The sequence below is a fragment of the Eublepharis macularius genome, chromosome 7 (genome assembly GCF_028583425.1).
Source record: "Eublepharis macularius isolate TG4126 chromosome 7, MPM_Emac_v1.0, whole genome shotgun sequence".
Classification (NCBI taxonomy): Eukaryota; Metazoa; Chordata; class Lepidosauria; order Squamata; family Eublepharidae; genus Eublepharis; species Eublepharis macularius.
Genome location: NC_072796.1, coordinates 122,068,275 through 122,088,952, shown reverse-complemented (window position 1 = coordinate 122,088,952; position 20,678 = coordinate 122,068,275). Strand labels below are relative to the sequence as shown.

General features: G+C 44.9%; 1 protein-coding gene across 1 annotated transcript in view; it reads left to right on the top strand.

The window, feature by feature from the left end:
* EIF3H (eukaryotic translation initiation factor 3 subunit H) overlaps positions 1-17,898 on the top strand; it is a 75,352-nt gene extending 57,454 nt beyond the window's left edge. Inside the window, exons 3-8 of the mRNA XM_054986066.1 lie at positions 2,102-2,269; positions 4,692-4,791; positions 7,097-7,246; positions 10,451-10,571; positions 12,106-12,238; positions 17,621-17,898. Of these exons, the coding sequence (XP_054842041.1) occupies positions 2,102-2,269; positions 4,692-4,791; positions 7,097-7,246; positions 10,451-10,571; positions 12,106-12,238; positions 17,621-17,718 (770 nt within the window). The 3' untranslated portion in view covers positions 17,719-17,898. The remainder of the gene's footprint in view (positions 1-2,101; positions 2,270-4,691; positions 4,792-7,096; positions 7,247-10,450; positions 10,572-12,105; positions 12,239-17,620) is intronic.
* Positions 17,899-20,678: the final 2,780 nt, after the last annotated feature.

Below are 20,678 nucleotides of genomic sequence, written 5' to 3'. Positions count from 1 at the left end.
GAAGGACGTTCCATTTCTAGTCCGGAAACGGCGTTTTAAATATAAAAAGTTTGCAGCTCTTCTGAGGGACCATGGAATAAAGTACAAATGGTTATTCCCGGAAGGAATATGGTTCAGATATAAAGATCAGGCCTATAAGTTATTATCAGAAGATCAACTAAAGGATTTTGAGAATAAAAACCCAGAACTCTGCTGCACCGAGAACGAAGAAAAGGAGGAGCCGGAGGGGGGGGAGGAGGAGGAGGAGAGCACCGCAACAGCGGTTGCACAGAGAGAACTGCGTCCGGGACCTAGAAGGGGGAGGAAAGTTTAATCAGAATTTGAAATGTTTATTCTCTGTATGATTAACCACTCCATCATTATCCTATGGAGCTATTTTTGTATTATGACAGTATGAAGGGAAAACATTGAAGTGTAGTGTTTAGTGTTTGTAGTTCATTCCCCCCCTTTTTTCTTTTTCTTTTTTTCTTTTTCCACCCCCCTTTGTCCCTTCCCTCTCCCCTTTCCTTGTGATAGTCTTGTGTAGTGCTGTGTAGTGTTTTGTAGTTATGAAAAATAAAAAAAAATTATAAAAAAAAAAGAAAATCAGACTTTTAAAAAGTTTAACTTCACCAGTTAGAGAGGGGTGCCTCTCTGTTACCATTCTGTTAATTCAGACTTCAAGTGTGTGGAAACCCTTGTCACAGAAACATACGAAGCTACCTTTATACCACTAGTCCATCAAGGTTGGCACTGTCTACTCTGACTGGCAGCAGCTCTCCAGGGTCTCAGGTTGAGGTCTCTCACATCACCTACTACTTGATCCTTTTAACCTGAGATTGATCCTGGGAATCTTCTGTATCCCAAAAAGATGCTCTGTTGCTGAGCTGGGCCCCTCCCCCTGGACCATTAAGTTTGCTATTGGAAGGAGGGGGGTATCGACCCTGGCCCTTTCATCCCAGCTCTAAATAAAAAAATATTTATTTTCAGGAGAAGTGTGCCCATTAGGTCTTTGCTCAAATGGAACAGTGCAGTATATCAGTAATAACATTAGGCTGTGTAACTTGCTCAAGACCCAAAGTGTATGTGATGCACTTGACAAGAAAACCACTTCCGCAGTTAGATGCTTGTTCGATATCCACCGAATCAAACAGAGGTGGTTTTATAATGGTGGTGGACAAGTCTGACAGCAGCAACAGGCAATAGGCAGCTCAGTGCAAAGGGGGCAGAAGTGCGTGACTTGTCAGGATGAGGGCCAAAGTTCAGTAGAGCCCTTGGGTAGATCTGCCAAAACGGCATTCTGAGGGCAGAATTAATTACACGTCAGAAGCTGAGGTTGGAAGTTGTAGGTAAGGTGAAATGAGAATTCAGGTAGCAAATGGGCAAGCAGGAAGGCGGGGAGGGAGATCGAGAAGAAGTAGGCAGGAAAGAGAATCTGAACGCAACCTAAAGACTGTTCCTAGCCGATCTCGAATCTGTTCATTGCCCAGACAAAGTCAACAGTCATCCTGGGAATGCTCATTGTTAGGCCAGATCTGGAGAAATAATGGGCTGCCGGGGTTGGGGTAGAAGGGGCAGGCAAAGAGGTGGGAATCTGGATGGAGCCACGCTGGGGCCTGAGAGTACACGGCTGCATAACTAGAAGAGGATCAACAGCTGCAGTAAACAGGGAGGAGGGGGGAGAAGCAGCAGCTGTGTGGGAAAAGGCCATTATCCTTTATTCACTTAGAGCGAGACTCTTTCTCAAGGGACTGCCTTTTGAGAGTTGAGTAAGGCCAGTTGGATTCGCTCACCCTCAGTACAGAAGGCCAAAAAAAGTTAAAAAATAACAGCAAACCCAAACGTGTCTGGAAGAAAGGCTCCTTCTTCCTTAGTTCTGCAACCTCGAGCGACTCAGTTTCTGAATTCCCAGTTTGGGAGGAGGATCAGTCGTATCTTTCTGCAACCCAAGGAGCCTTGCGCCACTGCAAGAGTGTCTTGCATCCACGGACAGCCCCTTGATCCAGAGGGAAGCATTACTAGACAACCTATAGTTAACCATGGCCATTGTTCAGTGGTGGCCGGACTGTTCCGCAAGTTTTAGCCTCTCAGAGTGTGTTTCCCCCCTCTTTTCCTTTCCCAGTTCAATATCAGATGGAGATGATGAGGAGCCTTCGCCACGTCAACATCGATCACCTTCATGTCGGCTGGTACCAGTCTACCTACTACGGCTCTTTTGTCACCCGCGCCCTGCTGGACTCCCAGTTCAGTTACCAACACGCCATTGAAGAGTCTGTCGTTCTCATTTACGGTGAGTACACTGCTTCCTATATTTCTCTTCCTCCCTCCCTCTCCACCCCAATATTATTACGGCTATTTTTGTCTTCCATCTCTCTCGCCTGTAAGAGCAACCCTGGCAGGCCTTTTCCAAGTAAATACCAATCCTGTGTCTGCAGCAGCCTCAGCAGCAGCGAAGTCTAGACAGGGTTTCCTTCTCTCTGTTTATTTTTCTTGCTATCAGAGCCCTGATGTGTACGTTTTGGAATGCCAGAGTAGCTGCTTCATTTTTATTCCTCCGGCTCCCCTCCCTCGTGGAAAGGGGCTGGTGGAACTCGACCAGATGTCTTAACAAACCCTGCTTGCTAGAGCGTCTGGCTCTGTACGTGACTGACCAATCATCATGCGGCTTGCCAAGTCTCCCCCCCCCCCCCACTCTTTATGCATCTGACAGAAGCATACAAAACCTGGCCTGTTTCGTAGCACAAAGATTTTTTTCTTTTCTGCCGATATATATATATATTTTTAATGGCGTTTCCTCAAGCTCTCCAGACCAGATGTTCTGTGCTGTATCAGAACCGTAGGCAATTTAACAGCTTTATAGCCTCCCGCCCTCCCCCCTCCCCAAACACTCACAGTTTTGCCATATCTGGCAGGCTTGCGTATAGTTTCCAGCTGAGAAGTAAATGTAACGTCCTGAGTATCTGTCAGAAAAAATACTAATGAATACGATCAATCTTATGAGCTGCCCCAAAATTGTTTCAGTATGTTAACAATTGGATTACAGTAAAGAACAAGTTGTTAAAGTATACTTATACTGGCTGGAAACATTGCATCATCTGATCCTGATGAATTTTCCACTTGTTTCAGTCTATTTTGGTTTTCATTTTATCACTGATTGCTAAAGGTTTTACTGTGTTGAGTTTCAGACAACACAAATGGTAACTTTTTTTTAAAAAAAAAGTTTGCTATTGGCAAGCCTAATTACTCAGCAGGTTATCTTTGCTGCAAACGTGAGACTCCCCCTTGTCTTTGAGGTGAAATAGGTATTTTTGTTCAGAAGAATTTCTGTTAAGGATAGCATGCCAGTTTGAAAACTGTATTTCCCCCCCTTAAAAATAGATAATGATAATGACGACGACGATGCAGTAACTTGAAACGTTCACCTAAATATTTTTTTCTAATAAAATACCGGGAGCTTGGCAAATCAGAGAACAGCACCAAAAAATGATCCACTTGCGGCGTTATTAAGAAGAAGGCCCTAAACCTGTATAAGTGGGCTGTACCTCTTTTGTGACTGCATGTGGCAGAAGACCACAGATCATGATGAAAAACATGAAAATGGTTTAATACGGCTCTTGTACTATTAGGTCAAAAACAATGAGGCATCATGTCATACCTTGAACTTCTGCTTTTGATCACATGGAGGAGCCCAGAAGCTCATACATGCAGACCATGCAAACCTACACATTTTCTAGGCCTACCTTTGTTACAGTCTTGGCTAGGATATAAAAAAATTAATTCCCTCCCCCTGACTTCAGCCCTGACTATACATAATAGGTGTTCAGCATCCCTCCTGCCAACAGTATTTGGCACGAATATCATATTACACCAACTTTGGCTAGCTTGCTTTGGGTACTAGTTTGCTCCTAACCTAATTCTAAATGCTTTTAAAGCCTTGAATGACCTGGACCGAGCATATCTCAAGGCTCTTCCCTTTCGTATGGGTTTCCCAGCATCTTTCAGCTAAACCTTGATCCAGGTCCCGGACCAGGGGAAGTTAGACACATTCCAGTGGGATTCTGCCCCGGGCAAGCTTCTATGGCAACATCTTTACTGAATTTCAAATGCCAAGTCACTTTTTTTTCATTTTAGCCAAAATCTTCAGCTTTAAGTACGTAAGAAGAGCGCCGCTGTACCAAGCCAATGCTCCACCTAGTCCCACATCTCATTTCAAATAGCGTCCAACGAGTTGTTGCTGAGTGTTTTAAACCTTTGTTATCTGGGCAGATAGGGTTCGTGTTCTGTTTTTGTGACTTTGTTGTTTTGTTGACCGGGTGTTTATCTTCTCTGTATGTTATGCTGCTTTGAGCCTTGGGGGGTGGGGGGGAACAGATTATACAGTTTTTTAGTAATATATTCGTGCACAGTTTGAATTATTTCACTTCTCTAAGTTGCTGTTACATTAAGTGATGGTTCCAAAGGGGTAGCCGCGTCGGTCTGTTGTCGCAAAACAAAACAGTAGTTCACTGGCAAACCCTTATTCTGTTATTCCAGCATGAGCTCATGCCGGAGTAAATGTTGTTAGTTTTCAGAGAACCACCGGGCTTCTCTTGTTATACTAAATGATGATATTTTACAGAGCTAAAAAAAAATTGCAGAGTCTGAAGGGCTTGGGTAGAAGCATGTTTATAAACATTGATATATTTTTGTGCTTTCCTCCTGTTCTTTCTCAGACCCTATAAAAACTGCCCAAGGATACCTCTCACTAAAAGCGTACAGACTGACACCTAAATTGATGGAAGTTTGCAAAGAGAAAGATTTCTCTCCAGAAGCGTAAGTGGGAGGAAACCTTCCAGAATGTGGGTGGCAGGAAGAGGGGAGCACTTTCAAAAAGCCTCTGCATAAGTCTGATTTGGGGTTACAGGGAAGCCTGTTCCCCCACCCCCCACCGGCCTGTGTAGATGCAAATACAAGACTCGTTCACAGTTGACGGGCTGAGGGGAGCTCCATTTCCTTCCCGCTTGAAGAATGTGCTGGACTCTGTCGCTCGTGGCGTAGGGTTGAGCGTATATGGCATATGGTGGTTGTAATACAGAAGGGGAATTAGGTGAGAGCAAGTGGGAAAAGCTGACTGGCTCCTATCCAGCTTCTTTCAGTTGTCCTCCCATCTAAACATGCTCCCCCGCCCCCCCCCCCCCCCGTGCTGTATGGCAAACCTTTTTTGAAACATGAAATGCCTGGGAGTGCTGTTCAGTGCCAGCTGGGGGCACAAGAGACTTGGGTGTGTTTATAGAGTTCTCTGGATTGTGGTCAAAGTAGTTGGCCGTCCAGCTTTATAAAGAAAGAGTTAGGCTAAACTAAAGAAGAGCCTTAAAAAAAAAACCTCTTTAAGTGACACCCCCCACACACACCCACACACCCACGCGCACCTAGCATACACAAACATGCCAGCTTGAGTTCAGACTCTGAAAAGAATTTTTTTAGGGAAACGTAATTACTGCTTCTGCTTCTCAGCATCTAAATACGTCTTTTCCCCTGTTCAGAGAGAAAGTGATGCTTCTTTCAGCCTTAAAGATGGTACCGGCACTTTGCTCTTCTGTATGTGAAACAAATATTTACACAGCACCTTGCCCACCACTGGGATTTTTTCTTTTTAAAAAAAAAAACACCTTAAAACTAAAAGATAATAAAAGAAAAAAAAAACTGAACACTTCAGTGGGAGGGAAGGGCGGTTTGCTTTGAATTCTTAGAAAAGACTTCTTCCTTTCTCCCCACCCCAAACCATTCTGTCTTCTCTCATACGGATAAGATATTAAGCCTAATTTTAAACATAATGCTGGTTGATGTAAGAGCTCTTCCTCTAGGAGACTTTGCACTTGCACGGCGTCTCTTCTAAGCTGTAGCTGTTTTGCTCAGCTAGCAGTCCAGTTTAAACAAGACTCTGTGCAAGTGAAAAGGCCACGAGGAACTGCTTTTCCCTTGCTGCGATCCCATTTTAAATTGAGCCCAAGTTTCATCTTGAGATGAGATAGTGGCTGATTCCGCACACGTTGGATAATACACTTTCAGTGCGCTTTATCAATTGTTTGAGGTGGATTTTTTGTTCTGCTCACAAAAAAAATCAGTTCCAAATGATCTATAAAGGGGATTGGAAGTGCATTATCCAACGTGTGCGGAATCACTCATTATGGGAAGGTTGGGATAAAACAAACCAAGACACATTATTTATTCAATCATATTTTAACTGGTTGGTGTGACTGCAATCCAGAGGCAAACCAGTGGTGCTTAAGGCCCATAGAATCCAATGGGATTTGAGCATGCTCAGTTGTCTGCTGCACTGCAGTGTATATTTCTGTCTCGGCAGGGCTTCTGCTCCTAGCCATGTGGTTTGGTGAATTTGAAACAAGAGTCCCAGACCTTGTTGGGCCTGCAAGCACTTCTGGAGTTTGGGGGGAGAGTAGTGAGCACTACCACAAAACGGCTGCCCTGGGGGCAATGTAAAAATGTTTGGAGGTCCCTAACCAATTATCCTCCTATCGTGGGGTGGGTGTTTCCGAATGGTCCCTATCTTCAGATCTAGAGATGATGCTGTCTGAAGTCTTCTGAATTACCTTCTCCTCGCTGAGGTGGAGAAAAGCCAGGATTGTCTCTGCTTTAGGGAAGAGGTGTTTTGAGCTAGAAGGAAGTGTGCACCAGAAAACACACCGGTGTATGTGTGTGTGCTGTGGTGCCCACAGGTACCATGTTGGGGGGGTCACTGATCTAGAACTTGATGTTTGTCCTTGTGGCACATAGCTTGAGCCCCTTGTGCTTATTCTTTGACCAGCAGGGGCCAACCTTCCGGGCAAGCGTGCCGTAAATCCAGTCTCATGTTAGGAGTGAATGTCACTCAAGTGTCCACTGCAGTGTATGTGCAGTCCGTACATGCCTTAGTATGGTTTTGTGTCTCAGCTCTCGATCTGCGAAGGGAGGAGGTCGCAGCGCAGCATTATAGGGGGTAGGTGTTACGTATTGAAAGAGTACGGCAGTCGAGGCTTTCCAGAAGCACCCACTGAATAGTTTGTTAGATTCAGTTGAAGTCCATGCAAGGACAGAAATATCTCTGTGTTAGTTGGTTATAAAGGCCTCTCTTTGCCAGGTTGAAAAAAGCAACCATTGCCTTTGAAAACATGTTTGAAGAAGTACCCATCATCATCAAGAATTCCTATCTGATCAACGTTCTTCTGTGGGAGCTTGAGAAGAAGTCGGCAGTAGCAGACAGGCACGAGTTGCTCAGCCTTGCGAGCAAGTAAGTAAAAACATGGTGGTCCGCTGCCATCTCTTCTGGCACTCCACGTTGAGTTTTGATGTAAAGTCTGTAAGCGCTGAAGATAGCTGCACCCATTTGTTGGATATGGGAGACGGGAAAGTGGGAAGGGAGAGGGTCGGGGAAAGGTGGGAAAGGCGAGTTTGCTTAACAAAGAAGCTAATAAGTTTAATCATTGGTACTTGCATTTTGCAGCTTGGACAGCCAGCGTGGGATAGCGGAGAGGGTGTTGGACTAGGATCTGGGGAGGTCCATGTTCTAGCCCACACTTTGCCGTAGAAGCTTGGTGGGTAACTTTGAACTGTCCCCTTTGTCAAGAAAAGCAGGGTATAAAGAACTGGCTCTGTGATAATGAAAGGGTCTGCTCATTTATCACAGCAGGCGGCAACTGCTGCAGAAAATAAAGCTGTTGCCTCAAAATTTGCCGCTTGCTTCATTGGAGTTCAAGCGCCAAAAATTGGAAGAAAACTGAACCTCCTTGTCCACGTAGTTTCCAGATACCCCTATCCCTCCTGCTTTTTGGATCGGAAGCTTAGGGTTCTCTGTGGCAGGCCTAACCCATGTGAAACTAAAGGTAGGGACAACCTTACAGGGTTGTTGTGAGAGTACAATGGAGGAGAGAATGATGCAAGCTACTTTGGGTCCCCACTGGGAAGAAATGCGGGGTTTGACACTTCTTATTAATCTAGTTCTGCTAACAGTTTGCCAGGAAAGGATGATCTCTGAGGCTGTTGTTTCATCCAGTATTACTGCAACTATTTTGTTAGAAGGCAGAGATCGAGGGTGTCAGCCCCCGGTTGGAAATGGGAAATGCCTGGAGATTTGGGCTTAGAGCCTAGGAAGGGCAGGGTTTGGGGAGGAGAGAGACTTCAGTGGCGTGTAGCGCCATTGAGTCCACCCTCCAAAGGAGCCATTTTCTCCAGGGGAACTGATGGCTGCAGTATAGAGATCAGTTATAATTCCAGGAGACCTTCAGACCCTACCTGGAGGATAGCAACTCTAAGCGGAGCTGCTCATTCAGTATGCAAACTACGGTCAAATATCATGAGCAGGCACACATCTAGTAAATGCATATAAATTTTAAATGCAGCAGAGAATGATACAGAATGAAACTGCATTTCTTAAAGTTTCTTGTGTATTTTTCTCATGCACACTATATATTTCCCCCCCCTTCAGAATGTCATTAATGCATATTTTGATTACTTCCTCCTACTGTAACAGCCCAGGGATGCTAAAATGCAGCTTTTAACCTTGGCGCTCTTTGTTTCTAGGTTTTCTAAAGCCTTGCTGATTGTGTTAGCACCACATACCCTCAATTGTGGTGCTCTGGCCAACTTTTCTGCAGAATGGGGGGCAGCGGGATCTTATGTTTTCTTCTTTCCTGCTCACAGCTTCTGGTTAGGAGAACTTGTCTGCTAGATCATAGGTCTTCCCAATATAAATCTCTGGGATGGTGGAGGTTTTTTTAAAACAGTTTTTTAAAATTAGAAATGGGATTATAGAATGCCTTACACCAAAAGTTGATAGCATACACAAGACGAGAGAGAGTTGCGCATGTGTATACACACACACACACACAGATCAGTTCTTGTCATCCTGTTTCTGTTAGAGGGATGGAGAAAATATCAGCCGTGGGCTGAGAACTGTGGAAAAGAGCTCCTGCCGTTAGCGCACATGCGTGTCGCTCTGTCGCTGTTGACATTGTTAATGCTGTCTTTTCGCAATCGATATGGGCCCTCTTTGCCAGGACAACATTGGAGCACTGCAACTTCTAACAATAGGAAAAAAACCCACTCTGCCAAAGCGTCCCTAGAAACATGCACCTAAAGCAATCTTCCTTACCCAAACCTCTCTCTAATCGATGCTGTCTGCAAAAATAACAGACACCCCATATATTGCAAGGACGTTAGTTCCCTTCCAGTCCATCCATGTACGAGGTTGGCATTGTAATGCAAATTCTTAAGTGCACCTGTGACGTAAGACAATTCTTGCTAATAATATTTTATTAATGAAGTGCCTCAGCATCGGGGTTATGCAGTAAATTAGATCACAAACAGCAGATCTTACCCATTGAATTGCATTTTTAAAAAAAGTTGATTAGAGGTAAAAAAAACAACAGGGTGCTGAGTTTCTAATAGAGTTGCAAGCTCCCAAGTCTTGAGAATCTTTTTCAGGAGTTTTGCTGTTTGTTTGAGGCTTTCTCCTAGGGAGTAAAAGCCTTGCTAGAAATTGAGTTGTTGGCTTAGGTAATGTCACAGTTCCCAGGGGGCTGAACAGGAAATTATTTTTAAATGGAAATATCCAGTAGTAAGAGACAGTGACGGACATTCTTGACTGCTTTCTCCGCGTATACCTGGCTACGTTTCAGAATGCGCACAGCTTTCCACTCAGCGCTGCGTGCGAGCCCTAGGGGCACAATCCACCTTTTTCACCAGCAGAAAAAAACTGGCTGGATCCAATGCAAATAATAAAGGAGGGATATTTCCTTTAAGCTTTGCACGTCTTCCTTCCAGGGAAACAGGACGGTGGACTATATGGTCCCTTGTTATGATCTGGCAGGATTGCTTTTTTGGTCTTAGATGGTTGTAGTAGGGACATCGTACCCCATTGCAATCAGCCATGATTCAAAGCACCAGAATTAACACTGGGCAAGCATATAGGGTCCATTATTGGGCATAAATTACACCAGGCTGTCCAGGGCTCCACCCGATCCCGTGCTACCTTGGAAGTAGATGCAGAGTGGTGTTTGTTTGATAGCTGTCGGGATCTATAACATTAGTGACATGCGTACTTAAAGGATCTGATTTATAGTGCCATCCTAAACAGAATTATTCTCTTCCTTTGAAGGCAGTTGGCTTAGAAAGGTGTAACGCTGCTCAGGAAGGAGCTGTTAGCATTTCTGGTGGCCTCTCTGCCTGATCCTGAGAAGCTATGCAGTGTAAACTTGAAACGGGACATTTTGAAAAATGTAACGCATATAATAAAAATAGAACGCGTAACCCTTTCCTGTTTAGACAAAGAAGCTCTTGAAGACCCTTTAAGTCTGCTTAAACTTAGTGTGAACTCACAGAGAATGTTTAAATTAAGGCTACTAGATGCAAGCTTACTGTCTTTACGCAATAGAAATGTCCACCAGCCGCCACCGTGGCGAATTTTCAACCGATCAGCTCTTTGTGCTTTTTTCAGTAATCACCTGGGGAAAAGCCTGCAGCTCTTGATGGACCGAGTGGACGAGATGAGCCAGGACATTGTGAAGTACAACACCTATCTGAGGAACACCAGCAAGCAGCAGCAGCAAAAACATCAGGTTGGTTTGGGAGGCAGGCTGGATCGGGTCAGCTCAGGGGTAAAAACTTCCCGTTATGCGGCTTCCATAATCAGATGCAAATTGCAGGGTCTTTATATTGGATCAGCTAAACATAAAAACCTGCTCAGAAAGCTAATACCTATATCAGAGACACTGAGCTCGGTCTTTGCTACTGAGCGATGGGCACGGCACGTGCCAGGGTTGAATTTGCAAGGGCAAATTTATTATAAGTCGTTTCAGAGATAGGAAGACTGATTTGAAGGAAAATCCAGGGCTCTTCGCCTTTGTTCCTTGCTTTACCTTATAATTGCTGTCAGAGTGGCTCGTTGCATCAGTTGGCTTGTTCATTGTTTAGATATTGAACAGCTGTGTACCAGAGCACTACTTGCACTGGGTATGCAAGCCCCCCACCCCAATCTGATCCTCTGTCTCCACCGTCCCCCCAACTTCCCTATTGGCTTTCACATTGTCCATGATGTGAAAATTCAGCCTCTTATTCACTGTGTTGGATCTTGCGGCTTGTGCTAGGGGAGACTTTTTCCTCCAGCAGAGTGTGCCTATCCCCCACCCCCGGCAAGAGGCACTTGGAAGAGTGCCTCACATCAGGGACGACCCCTTCCGTTGGCAAAAATCATTAAAAAACTATTTTTTTAAAAAAAAGGCAGACAAGGATTGTATATGTGTTCCTAGTAACTTGTCAGCAGGGCTACTGGTCGCTTTTTCCTGGTGTCTCTTTCTTTTGTCATTCCTAAATACCAGTGTGGATCTTGACCTTTTGATCCTAACTATCCTCTGAGGCATAGCTCGCCTCTCCCCACACTCTTGAAGGACTGAATTGAACCCAGGGCTGTTAAGATTTAGCATGAGACACTCCCCTCCCCAAAGATTCCCTCTAGATTCCCCAGGGTGATGGGAGCCTTGGAAATTTGTCGCCTTGTACTTCCTACCCAGTCAGCAGCTGTGATTGAACTACTTTAAAAAATACCAGAAGGCCATAAAGTACTTTAATTCCAGAAAAGTTTGGATTTTTATTCCAAGTGCTTGCTAAACCATCAAAAATCTCCTTTGAACTCATGAGATTCTAGGTCTTCCTTCAAACATACAGCCACCTATAAGGGGTTCTAGAGATCAAGGAAACTGTGCCAAATTGCTGCAAATTCCAAGGGCAGCAACCGATTTAACTTTAAAATGTGGGTAAATCTTGATGGTTGGTTGTTTTTAGATCATAAGCCGTTTATTGTCCTTTAGACTACTGAAGACTCATGGACTGCTTTGTTGATTTTGGTGGCAAAGAGTCATCATCTGATTGGGGAGGGGGTCATTAAAGATTTCTGGCTACAATAAACATCCCAGGTTGAAACTAAACAGTAATTTATATATAAAGCCTGATGAACAAGACGGTAGAGTTGCCTTTGAAGATTACGCAAATGTCATGGAATAATCTAAACCGCATAAACACTTTTTTAAAAAAAAATGAATTCTGAGGAGTCCCCTTGGATCAGCCTGAGATGATGTTTGTTTCTCTACTTTCCAGTACCAGCAGAGGCGTCAACAAGAGAATTTGCAGCGTCAAAGTAGAGGAGAGGCACCTCTCCCTGAAGAGGACATGAATAAATTGTTCAAGCCCCCACAGCCTCCTCCCAGGATGGAATCGTTGTTGATTGCAGGTAATCTTTGCCAAAAAGCTTTTCCTTTTTTCGTGGCTATGCTCCTTTATTCCAATGTGATTTTGGAAGGAAGAAAGTTTTGCACAATGACTTTATATAATTGCTCTGGTTTTGTCATTGGAAGCTTTGTGAGGTTTTTTTTTCTTCCATGAACTTCAAGGAAAATTCTCACCACTGATGGAACATTAGAAAATGTTCTTGATTGTAGGGTCCGTTCTTTAGAACCCTAACAGAATATGCGTTTGCGCGTTAATTGCAGACTGGAGAATCCACATACCACCTTCAAACCCAGGGCCAGATCTATGGTTGCTGGTGCCCAGGGCAACCGAAGACTGGCCACTTCTGTGACGTCATCACACAGGGTGGTGCATGCCGCCCAGTGGCAAGCCGGCTGTCCTGGCGCGCCATGGAGCTGGCGGCGGCAGTGCGAGTGGCTGAGAGGCCACCCACGCCATTTGCCTGCCCTGCAGGACAGGGAGCAGCCAGCTTGCCTCCCAGCCACCCACGCTGCCTTTCACCTGCCCTGCAGGACACCTCTTTGGTGGCACCGGGGGCAATCTACCCCCCACCCCCACCCCCCGTCAATTCGGCCCTGTTCAAACCTGGTTCTTTCCGCAACCAAGAAGCTTTTCGGTTTGATAGATTCCCATTGCATATATGTTCTTTGGGTTACCCGCTTCCTTCCCACTCCTCCCGAGCCAGTTATTTGATTTTGAAGCTTTCAAGATGAAAAATAATTCTAAGGTAACCAAAAGAATGAGAGGCAAATTTAGTACACATTTTTTCTTAATATTTTACTGATGGAAGTACCACAAAAATCCCAATATAAACATATGGGACAGGCAAGTGTAGGGAGCCTTCCCTAAGACTGGCTTACCGTTTCCTTTGGAAGTGAGCTGTCACCAGTAAATGGTATCATCTGCCCAAAGGATCCCCATAGGATGTTTTCTGCAGCTTTGTCCTAAGTTTGTTTAAGAGAAGAGGCTGAAGCTTAATGTTTTAGTAATTAATAACATTTGAAATGAAATTTAATTTGCACAGCCAATGTTGCTACTCATTTGGTCTGCACCAACACGTTGCACCATAACCATTTCATAAATAAACACATCCCATGGATTTGTTCTACTAGCAAAGGTTCTCCTATCCAAGGATAGTACCTCTGCTAGTAGAATTTGATCAGTGGGACTTGACTCATTATATCATTATCTTGTTGGACTGCCGAACAGGTGTGAATTCTAGGTGTGAATTTTTTCCTAGCAATGCAGCCCTTGTTAAAGTGGTTGGGGAGGGGCACCCTGGTGATGCATTTTCACTTTTTCAGTTCTGGACATTACAGTTCAGCCACCTACTAGAATTAGGAGAAGCAAGAACTGATTACACTTCAGCAGCCTTCAGCCAAAATGTTTTTTTTTTCCTTTTTAGCAGAGTCAGGAAAAAGAACTGAAAAGCATTCAGGATTTTAATTCATGCACAACTGAGTTGGCGATCAAAGCTGCAACTTGGCTGGTTTTGTCTCTGAGGCATTAATTTTTTTTTCCTAAGTAGAGCATTAAATTGAAAGGGTATTGGTCTGCCTAAGCAGTTTTAATTTTGATAATCTGGCTTTGTCTTTCTTTGCTCTTCTTGGCTAGCAAGGGACATAAATTTGTAGTAACAGAATGTGTACAAAACTGGGATGACAGAGACACTTTTTTGATTTGTGCAGTACATGAGAAAAAAGCGTTTCCTAGTCTGCTGATTTGAGAAATTGGTAACAATGTGAAGTAGAAAACGGAACCATGATCCATACAATATCAGCAAGGGGAGGCACGCAAGGTTGCTAGGGTCAAAGTTGATGAGATGCAGAGCGAAGGCTTCTCTTACAGCTTTTCATGTGTTGCTGTCACACGTGATATAACAGGGATCCCCAGAGTGGAGCCCATGGGTGCCATGCAGGGCAGGCCAGGCGCGGCAGGCGGCTGGGGTGGCACACGGAGCGTCTGAGCCGGAGGGCTGGGAGGATGCACGCCACCGCGGCTGCCTGCTGCCCCTGGCCTGCAGCTGCCGCGCCCGGCCAGGAGCGTGTGCTGGTGGCGGCAGCGTAGGGCAGCTGAGCAGGCAGCCTCCCGTTCAGTTGCTCTGCGGCCAGGGTGGCCAGCTGCGCCCGGCCTGCAGAGCAACTGAATGGGAGGGCTGGAAGGCCCCCTGTGCGCGCGTCCAGCCCTGCGTGATGATGTCACGTGCAGTGACGTCATCACGCAGTCTGTCACGCGTGCACACACACACACACAGCAGCAGCCTTAAGCTGCCTCAGGCGCCAGCAACGCTGGAGCCAGCCCTGGTGCCATGGCACTGGAGAGCGCCTTTCCCAGGGCCTACCAAGTGTTTTTAGAAAGTGAGCAAGGCCAGGTGGCTCTTTTGCCCAGCAGGGCCTTGTTTGGCCATTGGAGATCTGATTGGCTGTGCAGCTGTTTAAATACTTGCTTCAGCAGCAGCTGCCCTTTCACCATGTTACTGAAGTTAAGCTGCATATATATGCAAGAGAATGTTTTTAAACAGTATGTTTGTTTAGGAAGGCATCCTGTTAAACAGAGATTCTGCCTGAAATGTTGAGGAGTTACTATTAGTTATGTATAGGGTTGCCAGGCTGGGTCTTACAACCATTGAGAGGGTTGGGGGTAGCCGCAACAACATCTGTTCCGCTAAATCACATCTGGGGTTTTCCTGGAAGTGACATAGCGATGCAGATGATACCAAAGGTTTTTTATTGAAAAGTTCTCCTGCCGCTGTTTGGAGCAGCCGCAGGCAACTGGGGCCACCAGTGGAAGACCACTCGCCATAGCAGGAGGTCAGGCAGCCCGAGTTATGCATAGCCTAACTCCCTGACATTTTGTGGTTGACTCTGCCTCCTGCAGCAGCCATTTTACGGTTGTACCCAACACTATATGTCAGTATTCCAAAGGTAATACAATCTAGCGTCCCGTAAAGTCGTGTCTCTCACTGCGTGGCCTTCAGTTTTCCCTCTTTTAGGTTCCGTCTGGCATAGCTTTGGTATTCTTACTCACAGTTTTTGTATTGATTCTGAGCAATTTGCTAAGCCAGGATCTAACAAAAAGACCAATTCCACTAAATTGAAAGGAAACTGGACAAATTCACGGAGGATAGGTCCACCAGTGACTGCTAGCCATGGTGACTAAAGGGAACCTTCATGTTCAGAGGGAGAACACATCTGAATAGCAGGAGGCAACCCTGGGTGGTTGGCCTCTGTATCTTGTTCGTTGGCCATTCAGGGCCACTGGTTGGTCGCTGTGTGAAACAGGGCGCTGGACTAGATCGATCACTGGTCTGATCTGCACAGCACCTGTCACCTTTTTTTTTCTATCAGAAGTTTTCAACGGTGGGTAACCCATTACAGCTTCAGTCCTAAGAGTGCATACCAGGAAGTAAATCTTGTGGAATTCAATGGGGCTTACAATTCAGTAGGCATTTATAGGATGGGCCTCCTCCCCAAATTCCCAGGCGGTGTGGGATAATGGAACTGTAGCTGACTTGCCACTGCGTGAGACAGGATGCCGGACTGGATGTACCTCTGGTTTGATCCGGAAGGGCTGCTCTTACGTTCTTAACAGAAACATCATTCATCTTCCCCCAAACCTGAATGCTCTTTAACCCATACCTACCCATTTCAAGCAAGGAAAGACAGAGAAACAAACTCAATTAGGATTCTTCTATCACAAGATAACTTTAATCCATAGCCTCAATTTTTAAGTATAGTTTTAGCTTTAAAAAACACTCTAAAAGAAAGTGTGTTACTAATAGCCATTGAAATTGCAGAATAACTTCGGGGTTTTATGTATACCTGCAGCAGCCTTGGTGCTTATTTTCAGATGGAAAACTGAAATGGGCCTGAAGTTATCCAGCAAGTCAGTGATTGTGCAGCTGTGATTTTGAGTGGGTCTTCTTGGTCTTAGTCTGAAATTCTAGCCAATAGGCTAGTTGTGGCTGGCCTCTGATTGCTATCATCCCTGTTCTCTTTCATGTATTCCGATCTCATCCTATATGGTAGAAAAGGATTAGAAAGTCCCTCTCCTTTCCCCAATCCTACTCCGCAGTTTCTCCTACTCCTCCACTGAAGTCACTGGCTCTAGCAGACTGATGGAAGGGGAAATGGCAGCCTTACAGAACTTGGTCTTTTCCTTGCCCCTACTCCACCCACCATCACCAAACGTAGTCTTGGCTCCAGCTCAGTGCTTCAAGGAATGCTTCCTCTTCCTCTCTCATACCAGAAGCTGATGGAAAAAGGGAGGGAGAGCCTTTCCCCAGAGATTACAATATATTAAGGAGCAGACTTTGCCCCTTTTGCTGTATCCCAGAAAGCTAGAGGGTGACCTGATGATTGAGGTGTTGGAGCACATTCCCTATTGAAAAAGGCTAAAGAGTCTAACTGAGCAAAATCTACTATGAAGGAACATAGAGGCTTACAAAATTATGCACAGGATGGAGAAAGTAGGCAGACCTTTCCCTCCCTTCCCCATTGTCTTAGAATTCAGGAGCAACCAGTGAAGTTGATTGAAAATAGATGAAGAACATACAAAAAGAGAGAAATTCAGTTGCCTGACTCACTGCTTTTGGTTGTAGTGATGGTGATTAGTTTTAAAAGGGGATTAGACAGATTGGCGGAGAAGCCCATCATTGACTACTAGCGATGACAACTAGAGATGGGCATGAACCGGGAAAATTCTGAACTGTGCAGTTCGTGGTTTGTCGCGTTTCACGAACCATGAACTTTCACACACTTGCCCCAGTTCTCGAACCAGTTCATTCAGTTTGTGAAAAGGTCACTTCCGGATCAGCAGATCATCTGCAGAGAGCCCATTCTCCCCCACCCCCCGCTGCCTAGGAAACTGATTGATCGGCACCAGGCCGTCTGCAGTGACAAACCAAAATACGAACCAAGCTAAAATTCATCATGGTTTGTGAGAAATGAGCTACCACGAACTGGCCCAGTTCGTGTCGAACTCCAGTTCATATTTCAGTTCATGCCTCAGAGTCCCAGTGCTAGGAAGTCATATCAGGGGGAGGTTTTGGCCTGTCTGCCCGGAGCAGCTGGTTGGCCTCTGTATGAAATAGGATGCAAACTATATGAACCATCAGCTTGAACTGTCAGGGCTCTACTTCTGCTCTTTTGTTTCATAGAGATCACTGGGATGTATCCACTGACCTACATAACTCTGCTTTGAGTCCTTGGTCACTCTACAGTGTAATGCTACAGTGTTAGAAACTGGCTTACGAATCTCTAAATAATAGGCGTTGTGCAGAAAGCTTTGCCGTGTTCTGCAGAACAAAGAATTCAGAGTGTTTGTTTCCATTCTCTCTCTCCTTCCACCCCTTTCCCCATTGCAGGTCAAATTAATACTTATGCCCAGAACATCAAGGAATTCACCGCGCAGAACCTGGGCAAACTCTTCATGGCGCAGGCACTTCAGGAGCACAATAACTAGAGATGGAAAATGAAGTGCTTGCCATCTCCTGCCCAAGGTGGAGGGGTTCGAGATCTCAGCTCATTTGGGCTTAAGAGGTTTTTCCATCGCTTGCTGCAAAATGAACCATGAACTAGACTCTCAGATGTCTGAGGAGAATTCTGAAGGCAGGGGTGAAAATAAAAGACCAATTTTAAACTTTTTAGCATGTGCTTATTGACTCTTGGACTGGTATCTTCAGGGTTTTTTAAAAAAATATTGCGGACTTTGGCTCGTGCCAAAGTCTGCTTGATCTTACGGCTCACTTTATTTGAAGATTTTAAAACCAGCAGTTTCAAAGTTTTTTCTGGGTAAAGAAGAAAAGCTTCCAGTGTGCAGTGCAGGGGAAATAGCATTGGGGAGGGGGGATTGCTCAACCGAGGCTGCTTCCAAAGTTAATTCCCCTCCTTGCATTTAAACTCCCCCCCCCGTAAAAAAACCCGTTAGAATGATGAAACAAGCATGCACATTTGATCAGAAGAACCAAGTATTGGCTTGTGGGATTACCACTAGCAACGGATCCTTCTGGTGCTACAGAGGCTCATGCCTTTGGCCGTTTTCTGGCTTTTTCACACTTGGATTTCAGACATCAATAGTTAAGCTAATAATGACGGAGCACTTAAGCAGACGCCATCGTCTGTACTTGTTGAGGCCTAAGAGCCCGCTATGTGGTTAGGGAGAGTCATCCCCAAAGGAGCGCCCCTGAAAAAACGAAGCTGGGGGGGGGGAGAGAATTATTCAGTGCTCTTCAATGTTAATTCCCCCCCCCAAGTTATTTTGGAGGAGGATGCACTTGCTTTACATCAGGAAGCTTAATAAAGCCTTGACTCTCAGCCCCAAAGGTTGAAGGGGGTTCATTCAACTATTCCTGGATGGAACAGCTTTACAGGTTGGGAGCGGGGTAGGGCTGGAGGCATAGAAAAGTGATGAGAGTGTAAAATCCATTAGTCGTAAAACTTGCCAGGGTACCCCCTCCCAAACCCTCCGAGATTGTTCACATTATGTAAACGTGTATGCAAATTGTTTGCAAACCTCAGGCACTTGGCAGAGATTCAAAACAGGCCCCGGTACTTGCAAGGCCGGTGTACTCTTGCGTGAATTGTTTCTACGCTATGCTTATCTGAAGTCTTGAATCTGTCGGAATATCCTGTTACACTGCACAAGGCACCACTATTCTGAGTACCACGTTCTGCAGAAATCATGTCCAGAAGCCTTGAGCTCAACTATTACATATTTGGCAAGGAATTAAAGCTTTGATGGTAGAAAACCAAAGACATAGACAAGAGGTGTAATGCACTACAAAATCTCTTGTGAAGGCAGAGTGTTGAAAGTGGTCTATAGGTTTGCTGGAAATGGCAGAGTGGGGGCCACCATCCCTACAGAGCCAGAGATTTGCTTTTATGTAAGTTCTTAAAATCCAGCCCTAATGTAAAGATTTGTGCCTCAAGATCTACATCAGAGCTGTTTGATGGTTTAACGGTATATCGATTTCAGTCCCGAGACTCTCCTTCAGAAAACCTGCATCTCGCCTGTGACGTGCCTTGGGAAATCAATGTGAAATTGTGAATGGCTGGGTGCATGATGGCTTGACCTTGCAATCCATCTCAGTGCAAAGTAACATCTGAAGCGGGTAGAAAGTCATAAGGGACAGAAGGATAAGCAAGCAGATCTAATCTGTGGGCAAACGGATTGATTCAAGGCTGGCGCACAGGTTATGTAGCAGTACTGCAATACAAACTATGCCTGTGAATGTTCTCCAAAAGAAATGGGACTACTTCCAAGATCTTGTATCTTCTAATATATTGTAGTTGGTATCTGTCCACAGTGCCTTTGCTGGCTAAGCATGGTCTGTTTCACAATAGCATCCATATAAGCCAGTGTTGGCTGGGGCAGAATTGATTACTCTGAAGAATCAAATTGAATACACCAGCATTCGTCTCCATTTTATCCTCACAACGACCCTGTGAGGTAGATTACACTGAGAGTCTACGACTGGCCCAAGGTCACCCAGTGAGCGTCCATGGCAGAGTGGGGATTTGAACCTGGGCCTCCCAGCTCCTAGTCTGGCCCTCTGACCACTACACCACACTGCTTCTTATGGTATGAGCTTACCCTCACTTGGAATCCTATTTTTTAAATTATTTTATTAAAACAGAAAATAGCATTGGACTGTTAGAATTTTATATTCAGCATATTAAAAAAAAACCTTATATTTCAACCATAGTCCAAAAAGACTTTCCATTTGTCCTGGCATTCTGAAATTGGCCTGTTATGCATATAAGAAGTTAATTTAGCCATTATCATGTAAACATACAATTTAGTCATCCATTCAGTCACGTCTGCACAAAGTTCTGCCTTCTATTTTGTTGCATATACTACTCTCACTGCCATCATATATTTTAAAGAATTCACTGTGCTCTTTTGCAATATTACTTGGTAAAATATTTAATAACATATTTTTTGGGTCTAGCACAATGTGGAATTTCAAGCTACTTTTAGACATGGAACCCTGAAGCACTGTTCATTGACTTGGAGTTTCAAGCAAGTGAGCCGAAATCTCTTTAAGTTCAACTTGCAGAGGAAGATGAGTTTGCTTAGCATTGCGGATCATGAAGCTAACATAGGCTCGAGTTCTATGAGTGAGTCCTGCGCACACGAGGCAGCCTCTGCCTCAGACTTCACTTCTGCTGCTGAAGATTACATTTGCACAGGAGCCCACTGAAAACTATTGATCTTGTGCAAGCAAAAGTTTTGAGTAGAAGCAGCAGCATGCTCTTTGGCACAGAGCGCGCACACACACCTTTTCGTTCATAGGATCTAAGCCCATGTGTTTACCAACCGGCATGACATTTAATATGTTTTCATGGACATACAGGACTAGGAACCAGAGAGTGCAGAAGTCAAAAAGATGGGGAGGGGGGAATCTCTTGCACGAAAATGGA